This window comes from Etheostoma spectabile, chromosome 8, assembly GCF_008692095.1.
Source record: "Etheostoma spectabile isolate EspeVRDwgs_2016 chromosome 8, UIUC_Espe_1.0, whole genome shotgun sequence".
In the NCBI taxonomy this organism is placed as follows: domain Eukaryota; kingdom Metazoa; phylum Chordata; class Actinopteri; order Perciformes; family Percidae; genus Etheostoma; species Etheostoma spectabile.
The window spans coordinates 13,849,050-13,858,724 of record NC_045740.1 but is presented as its reverse complement, the minus strand read 5'-3'; the positions used below and the strand labels follow the sequence as shown (position 1 = coordinate 13,858,724).

At 33.3% G+C, this 9,675-nt stretch overlaps 2 protein-coding genes across 2 annotated transcripts in view; one reads left to right on the top strand and one right to left on the bottom strand.

Annotated features, from left to right (window-relative positions):
• snx1a (sorting nexin 1a) overlaps positions 1-2,343 on the top strand; it is a 14,102-nt gene extending 11,759 nt beyond the window's left edge. Inside the window, exon 15 of the mRNA XM_032523903.1 lies at positions 231-2,343. Coding sequence (XP_032379794.1) covers positions 231-281 — 51 coding nt within the window. The 3' untranslated portion in view covers positions 282-2,343. The remainder of the gene's footprint in view (positions 1-230) is intronic.
• Positions 2,344-8,541: 6,198 nt separating this feature from the next.
• ireb2 (iron-responsive element binding protein 2) overlaps positions 8,542-9,675 on the bottom strand; it is a 29,977-nt gene continuing 28,843 nt past the window's right edge. Inside the window, exon 22 of the mRNA XM_032523902.1 lies at positions 8,542-9,404. Within this exon, the coding sequence (XP_032379793.1) occupies positions 9,294-9,404 (111 nt within the window). The 3' untranslated portion in view covers positions 8,542-9,293. The remainder of the gene's footprint in view (positions 9,405-9,675) is intronic.

The window sequence follows — 9,675 nt, the reverse complement described above, 5'->3', positions numbered from 1 at the left end:
TTGTTTGTTTTGTCCAACCAACAGTCCAAAAGCCATACACATTAAAATACTTTTGTACATTTAATTATGAAAATGTGTGTATGTATGTATGTATGAATTATAGTTTTTAATTGTCAAGTCATTTGCTGGCTATAGACTACGTATTTCAGAATAATGTTGTGTATGACTTGTAAATCCTACGTATGAACTGCTTGTTGCCTGACTGAGCCTGTTGTCCCTTTCTCCTCCAGCTCATAAAGTACTGGGAGGCTTTCTTGCCTGAAGCAAAAGCCATCGCCTAGTCCTTGAGCAACAGCCTTTTGGAGGACAGAACAGGCTGCCTTTTTCTTATACACTTTACCTCTTGCCTTTAAACCAAGGAAAAATGCGTGCATTGTAAAGGGAGATACAATCAACCGTTTTTTGTTGTTGTTTTTTTAATCACCTTTAACATATAGCTCTGTACTCTATTGTATTAATAATTGTATATTTTCATTTAACCTTCCACAAAATATTTTCTTATTAGATGAAAAGAATTTGCATATACAAAGATATGGACAAACGAAAAAAGAAAATAGATGAATGATTCCATTAATTTCCACAAGAGAAGGGAAACAAACCGAGTCCGTTGTTCTCAGGATGTTCTCCCTCGTGTGATCAGGAGCTCCTTCCCATCAGCAGTGGTTAATTGTTTACAGCGCGGCTGCTCTCTCATCAAAGATTTCTGGGAACCCAGATGAAGAAAGTGGCCAAGAGTCTCACTATGTTTCTTCTTTTCAACAACTCAAAGGGAAAAAACTACACTAAACACTTAAATTTAAAAAAAAGAATTATAAGCACTTCCACCGGGTGGATAAAGTACTAAAGTACCAGCCATGTTTTTTTTATTTTTTCCGTTTAGATTTAAAATACTATTGATGCTGAGGGGGATGTGATGCAGGGTATTGAGAGGCATTAGATTAGCGGTGTTTACAGCTGGGGTCAAGGGTTGCATCGTAGGTCAAGCTTGCGAGTTTAAAGATTTTTAGATATGATTTCAATCATAGTGCAAACTTTACTCTTATGTTACTCTCACATGTCTGTGCCTTTTTAAGTCAGAATTGGGTTTTTGGTATAATCCAGTTCGGCAGAAAGTTGTACACGGTTGTGGGCAGTGCAGAGGCTCGTCAATAGTTACTTCCCCGAGAGCCCTAATGATATGAGTGTCAATGCTGAGGTTAAAGAACAATATTGGTATTTTCATGTTCAAGCCCGTTTACTTCAAATTAAGGGTTTCTTCCTCCATAATCTTGCTTATAACGGAAAAAAAAGTAGCACATTCAAAAAGAAAAGAAAAAAGTTGCAGAGAGCCTGCTCTATGAAAATGAACCTGCACAAACCTGAAACGGCTAATCCTCACAGTGAGCATTGTACATGAGTCTGTTTATCTTTTTTTTTAAAGATGCATCAGTGTTGTCTGGTAATGCAGTACAGTGTCAGTTGACACTTTATAAGGAATTACCCAGCAACAACGACTAACTTTGAGAAACATACAGTAAATGCTGACATGTCCACTTAATGGATTAGCCTTCTCGAGCAAGTTTCTGCAAGTATATTTTCATGTTGAAACAGTGAAATGACTGGAAACCAAAGGCTTCCTGGATGGTAGGGTTCTGAGTACTGCTTTGAGATATGGTTGACAGTAATATGAGGGCTCAACTAACAAATATTTTGATTATGTGCTGATCTGTCAATTATTTTTTTTTTTCTCAATTTAATCTATACAATGATACAAAATAATGAAAAATGTCTTGTGATAGTTATATCTGACTAACAGATTGTTTTGTTTAAAAGGTACCCTGTGGAGTTTGGGATCAGCGTTAATAGAGCAATGTTTTTGAATTTGGGTCCCCATTTTTGTTAATGTCTCACACGGGTGACGTGATCTTCAGTCCTGCTGGTGGTTCGGCGTGCCAAGAAACCTAGCTATGTGCCAACTGCTAAGAAGATGACCGCTAGCCAGTTTACCGGGATGCAAACAATGTAGATTTTCAAATTCTTCTACACAAAAACCAAACCGCTCTTTAAATGGTTTATGAGGAAAGAAATGCATTCAACACATTTTATAGAACTCAAAGATACTTAATGCACTTAGCAGTGAATTTAAACACAACTTTGTTACAAAACAAATCCACAGGGTACCTTTTGATTTACAATCAAACAGAAAAGAAGTAAATTCTCACATTTGGGACAGTGGAATCAGCATCTATTGGGCATTTTTACATGATTAATTATATTAGTTATCAGAATTGTTGGCTGTTGATCGACTAGTAATTTTAGCACTAAATAATACTGTATGATTTTGTGTAAATGGGCGACAACATGCACAAAAATACGGTTGATGCTGACTTGTAGACATGACATTAATGTCAAATATTAAACATACTGATGTCATAAGGAGTATAATTTCCTGAAAACCTCAGTCTGCAATTTAGCAAGTTTAGTTTTAACATCGAACGGTAACAAGTCCTTGTAGTGTCACATGTGGCACGGCTGCCATCTTTTGATTACGACATTAATTTCCCATTTGCACATACTTAAATTGAAACCGTTAAGTGACAAGCTAGACTGTCATTTGATGTCATCTATCTCGCAGACATTTCTTTGCACAGTTTTTTTTCTGTTTTTTTACAATTAGTTGCACGCTTGTTAGACAGCACTCAAATAAAAGTGGTTGTTAGTGCGACCTCATGTATGCCATCACTTGTCAATGTGCAGCGTAATGTCAGCACTGTGTCTTCAAATCAATAAAAGTTGCACTGTTTACACTTGGAAATTTCATTAAGAACTTCAGACTTCAGTGTCTTTTTCTCTACCTGGGTTGTTTTTCACTATAATTTCAACAGTAACAAGAAAAGATAATAAAAACTTTGGACTAGAAAGTCTTTAAATGTCACGGTATAGTATGCCATAAAAAGTTTTAAAAAAGGCCTTGGATAGTTTTATGAGATAAAGATTTATAAGTCATAACAAGCGAGTATGTTCTAAAAAGTCAAAAATGTCAATATAGTATGTGATAAAATAGTCATAGTATACTAAGTCATTAAAAAGTCAACAAAATTTCATGATGTATGTTTAAAAAAAGTCATAGTATAGTAAGTCATAGTCATAAAAAAGTCAGTATATTATAAAAAAGTTACAAAAATGTGTTTTGTAAAAAAATAATTAAAATGGCATAATATGGTATGTGATCAAAATTCATAAAAAAACTCATAGTATGTCATAAAAAGTTCAGTATATTATGTGATAAAATGTCATGAAAAGTAATAAAAGATAAAATGACAAATTTTCAAGTATAGTATTTCATAAAAATGTCATGGTTCAGTAAGTCATAAAATGTTGAAAAGTCACAGTATAGTATGTCATGAAATGTCATAAAAAGTCATGAAAATGTCATAGTTTAGTATTTCATAAAACATAAAACATCATAGTATGGTATGCCAAAAAAAGTTGTAAAACGTCATAAAAGTCATAGAATAGTATGTGATAAAATGTCATCGTTTATATGTTATAAAAGTCAGTATAGTATTTCATAAAAGTTATAAAAATGTCATGGTATAGTAAGTTATTAAATGTGATAAAAAGTAATTGTATTCTGTCATAAAAGTCATGAAAAAGCAAGTAAAAAAAAATTTGATAAAGTAATTCTCTTGTATGTGATTAAAAAAAAAATCATACTATGTCAGTATGTCAAAAGTCATAATGTTTAAAAAAATTCACAGTATAGTAAGTCATGGTCATAAAGTCATGGTATATTATAAAAAGTTACAAAAATTGTTTTGTAAAAAGAATATAGAAGTCAAAGTAGTAAAAAAGTCATTAAATATAAAAAGTCATAGTATAGCATGTTAGAAAAAGTTTTAAAATGTCATAATATAGTATGTGATCAAAAGTCATAAAAAACTCATACTATAGTATGTCTATGTCATAAAAAGTCATAGTATAGAAAGTCATAAAAAGGTCAGTATATTATGTGATAACATGTCATGAAAAGTAATAAAGATTAATTGTATAGTTGTGATAAAAGTCATAAAAGGTCATATTATACTAAGTCAAAAAAAGTTATAAAACAGGCATAGTATAGTATATCATAAAAAAGTTATGAAGAAATCATATTATGTCGTAAATTTCATATGTATGAAAGTCATAAAGCCATAGTATAGTAAGTGTATAGTAAGTCTAGTAAATTTTGTATAAAATGTCAAATTTTCAGTATGTATTTTCATAAAAATGTCATAAAAATGTCATGGTTCAGTAAGTCATAAAATGTTGAAAAGTCACAATATAGTATGTGATAAAATGTCATGAAAAGTCATGAAAATGTCATAGTATAGTATGTCATAAAAAGTCGTATAACGTCATAGTGTAGTATTTCATAAAACATAAAAAGTCATAGTATAGAAGGTCATAAAAAGTTATAAAAAAAGGCATATTATAGTATGTCATAAAAAGTCGTATAACGTCATAGTGTAGTATTTCATAAAACATAAAAAGTCATAGTATAGAAGGTCATAAAAAGTTATAAAAAAGGCATATTATAGTATGTCATAAAAAGTCGTGTAACGTCTAGTGTATTTCATAAACTTAAAAAGTCATAGTATAGAAGTCATAAAAGTTATAAAAAGGCATATTATAGTATGTCATAAAGTCGTGTAACGTCATAGTGTAGTATTTCATAAACTAAAAATCATAGTGTAAAAGGTCATAAAAAGTTATAGTATAGTAAGTCATAAAATGTCATAAAAATGTCATAGTGTGAGATAAAATGTCATGAAAGTAAAAGTATATCATAAAACATAAACACATAGTATGGTATGCCAAAAAAAGTTGTAAAACGTCATAAAATCTAGTAAGTATGTGATAAAATGTCATCGCTTAGTATGTGATAAAAAGTCAAGTATAGTATTTCATAAAAGTCATAAAAATGTCAGTATAGTAAGTTTATAAATGTGATAAAAGTCATTGATAGTATGTGATAAAATGTCATGAAAAGTCAGTGAAATGTCATAGTACAGTATGTCATAAAAAGTTGTACAACGTCATAGTGTAGTATTTCATAAAACATAAAAAGTCATAGTATAGAAGGTCATAAAAAGTATAAAAAACATAGTATAGAAAGTCTAAAAAAGTTATGAAGAAATCCCACTATAGTATGTCGTAAAATGTCATGGTATAGAAAGTCATAAAAAGTCATAGTATAGTAAGTCATAAAAATCCATAGTATAGTAAGTCATAAAATGTCATAAAAATGTCATAGTATAGTAAGTCAGAAAAAGCCATAGTATAGTAAGTCATAAAATGTCATAAAAATGTCATAGTATAGTAAGTCAGAAAAAGCCATAGTATAGTAAGTCATAAAATGTCATAAAAATGTCATAGTATAGTATGTGATAAAATGTCATGAAAAGTAATAAAGTATGTGATCAAAAGTCGTAATAAGTCTAAGTATAATCCATTTCTATCCATTTTTGTCTGCTCATCTCGGGGACTCGGGTCACGGGGGCACCAGCTCCAGCAGGGGACCTCAAACTTTATTTCATAAAAAGTCATAAAAATGTCATAGTTAGTAAGTCATAAAATGTCATATAAAAGTCATGAAAAATCATGGTATAGTATGTCAGAAAAATGTCATAAAAAGTAATTGTATACTAAGTCAGAAAAATGTGAGAAAAACGTCATAGTGTAGTATGTCGTAAAAAAGTCGTCAAAAATCCAAGTAAAAGTATATCATAAAAAATTGCCATGAAAAAAATGCCATAAAAAAATCATAGTATGGTATGCCAAAAAATGTCGTAAAACGTCATAAAAAGTCAAAGCATAGTATGTGATAAAGTCAAGTATAGTATTTCATAAAAAGTCATAAAAATGTCAAGTTATAAAATGTGATAAAAAAGTAATTCTATAGTATGTGATAAAAAAATCATGCTATAGTACAGTATGTCAAAAAGTCATAAAAATGTCAATATAGTATGTGATAAAAAAGTCATGCTATAGTATGTCATGAAAAAGTCATAATATACTAAGTCATTCAAAAGTCAGCAAAATTTCATGATGTGGTATGTTTAAACACATTCATAGTATTATAAGTCATAGTCATAAAAAAGTCATAGTATGTTACAAAAAATACTGTAGTATAGTACAGTATGTCAAAAAGTCATAAAAATGTCAACGTTGTCAAACTACATCTCGGCCTTTAAACTAGTATTATTTGAGCTCATATTAGCAGGTAGGTGGCTATTAGTATGTTTGTTGGTAAAGGATAAGAAATGGAAGTAAAAAATGCCAAATATATATTTAGGGTAATTTTTGTTGTCCACCAGAGGCAAGTTTTACGTTCCAGCTGTTCAGTACAGTAAACGCTGGCTGAACTCTGCAATAACCAAATTTAGGAAGACCATTTAAAAAAATGCTTACATCAATGAATATTTCATGATATAAAGGTAACATAGGTTGGTCATTCATCTCAAGAATTCATAGATATTCTGACATTAAATAGTTAGTATAAGTACTAAAAACACTTGACAAAGCTCCAGTTCTCAGACTGAGTAGTACAGTACTCCCTATGATTAGTCTACCTTTTAAACAGTGAAGTTATCCTTTAACAGAGAGCACTGACACCTCACAGACATCCACAGTACTAGCATTGTCTTGCCATGTTTTACAAACTATTTGGAATATGATTCAGACTCACAGACATCAATCACACAATTCAAAGATTTTTTATTTGTCACATGAAAGGAACAATTCCAGTGAAATGTTAGCCCATCAGCTCCTTCAACTTGTGCACGATTCATCATAAAGAAGAATGCGGCCGTCACGTCGGCATAGTCACTCGGTTCCAGAAACATTTTCACATGTGCGGCGACGCACTTGGTTTGCACACTTTTGCTTCCCTAAACTGAGATAATGGGACGCAGCAGCGGACCAGTTATCTGCTACACATGATGACACTACAGAGAGGGCTTTCACACTGTGCTGCGTTCAGATGTCACTGACTAATTCAAACAACCTCAAACTAGGAAGGCAAACAGTGAAAACAGACTGACTGAGGAACTGAGGTTTTGGCAGTTGGCAAAACACCATCTATGTCCACTCTTAAAACGACAAAAACCAAATATACAGTTTCGCAACAGTTTCAGGCAGTTCATAATTTCAACATATTACATAATAGTGTAGGTATTCATACAATGACTTCAGAATTATATCATGCTCTCCAAAAAAAATTGAAATGCATAAATGCTCAAATCTATGTTCTAGATAATGTGACATGATACAATGAAGGGATGAGTTCAGAAAGTGCCGTCATCTACCAACATACTATTTATTGTCAACATGCACACAAATTAAATCAAACACAGCTGACACTCAAAATAATTATTTCAGCCTGAATCTTAAGTCCAGTACTTGAAATGTAATTTGTGATTAAATGTGACTAAATATTACAGTATTATAGGCCTGGCTGGTGTCCATTCACTTATAAGACAGTTCAAACTGCAATATGAGCTGGTATTTGATAGAACATTAATCAGCAGTTATTTCTCACTGAAATAGATGTTATATCTGCATAGTCAGTTTAGTCATATTCACTAAATCTGACAGAGGTGAAAGTGATATTGGGAAGGTGAACTGATAGCATGAGAAGCATCGAAGATATGAAGAGCTAAGATTTCACTTTATGCATCTTGTATCTTCACATTGCACCAAATCATGATAAAAAAACAATATTAGTCTACCTGCTGAAGTGAGACTATGTAAGGAACCAGTCATTTTAGAAAAAAGTTCCAAGCATTCTTATTCCTTGTTAAAACCTGGCACGTACATTACCCAGAATGCAGCTCACCCACTTGGCAGCTCAGACGGAAGATTTGGGTGTGTTACGCTACTAGTGGCAAATGTAGCCTCGACCCACTAGCCTCAAGCACAGATGAGGAGTGGCCACAGAACTCTGGTTAGTGTACTTCTTTTTAATGTCACACATACAAATTTAAACATTTGAAAAAAAAAAAAACATGTAGTCCTCTGCCCCCACCCATGTGTTTATTTCCTTTATTTGATAGGGATGGACAGGAAAGGGAGGAGAGAGATGGGGGATGACATGCAACAAAGGGCCGCAGGTTGGATTCAGAACTGGGCCGCTGCAAAGGACTCAGCCTATGTGGGGCGCACGGTCTACTGGGTGAGCTAGAGGCCCCCCCCACCCCAAACAATGTTGACTTTAGTGACATCACTTGAGGCAATTCATCAGATTCCACGCAGCTCCCACTAGAGACACTAAGGATTTATACTCATTTTTTCCAAATATGCTGTAGTACTCCCCAAGACCTGCCAACCCACTTTAGTGAGTAAAATCTGCAGATTTCCCCTTTAAATAAATATTCATGCTAATAATGCTGAACACTGCAGGTAGTCGGACTGAGGCTGCAGAAGAGATTTAACTCAACACTGGAGATGCATAACTAAAGACTCAAGACTATTGTTTTCAATCATACTTAAAAATGTAAATTATTTAGACTGACAAACTTGTATAATTTACCTTTAATGTTATGCAAAGAACTGTCAGTTGGAGGAGTAGTGATACAACAAAAAATACAGATTTCACATTTCTCACATAACACCAATTGAGTATCAGGAGGCACCTGCTAAAGGGAAAAGGAATTCGACTAAAGCAATTTCAACAGAACTTTAATTTACATAAGATTATTTGGCCCCAATAAGAAATTTGGGCAAATGACATCAATTCTGCAAAATGAAACAGACCGATTGATAAAAACAGGCTATACTTCATCCTAAAAACAACGTATTCATGCTGTAGTACCTAGCACCGTGTAAACCTTTCTAGGTAGGATCGTTTTATGTATTTATTTTGTTAAACAGAAGCAGACATGATTCATTTCTTCTTGGGTCAACTCAATGCTGAAAGAAATGTCTCCTCAGGAAGTCTCCAACACAATCAAACAAATCATGATGTTAAAATGTTGTCTAGGGTACAATCTTCTTATTGAGTGAAAGTCATCACGTCTTCCTGCGCTTTGACTGTCTTGTGAGAGAACACACTACTGTTGCAAGTGTAGAGACAGTCCCGAGTAGTGATGGAGAAGAAAACTGAAAATCTCATGACTCCAAAAGTCTGGAGACTTTCATCCAGCTCAAACAGACAACTCCTCAGTCTTTATGTCGCTCCAATTAGCTGTTTTTTTCATCCGTGCTGACAAACTGGTGAAATGATGACTGCTTGGCACGATCAGCAGGGCTCGGGGACCGGGCTGCACGCGGTTTCAGAGCAAAGTCCGAGCAACGTATCTAAGGAGACCTCCGTGGCGGAAAAAGATAACATCCATCTCAGTGTCACACAGTGCGGTGACGGAGAAGGACTTTCCTTGGCTAGTCTGCAAGAGAACACAGACACAACTCATTCACTTACAGTTCTGTTCAGAATAACAGCAGTGGGTATAAAAAAAAGTGAATAATGTTCAAAATCATTAGAATAACTTTTAATTCCATGATATCAATGCATTCGGAACACTGCACATTCAATTACAAATCAAAACATGACCAAAATTGATCAAGTTTGTGTTATACCTTTACAGAAAGTGAGGAAATAGGAATATTAGGCGGTTCAAAAAAATTACATTTCTTTACAAACTCAAACATTTACTG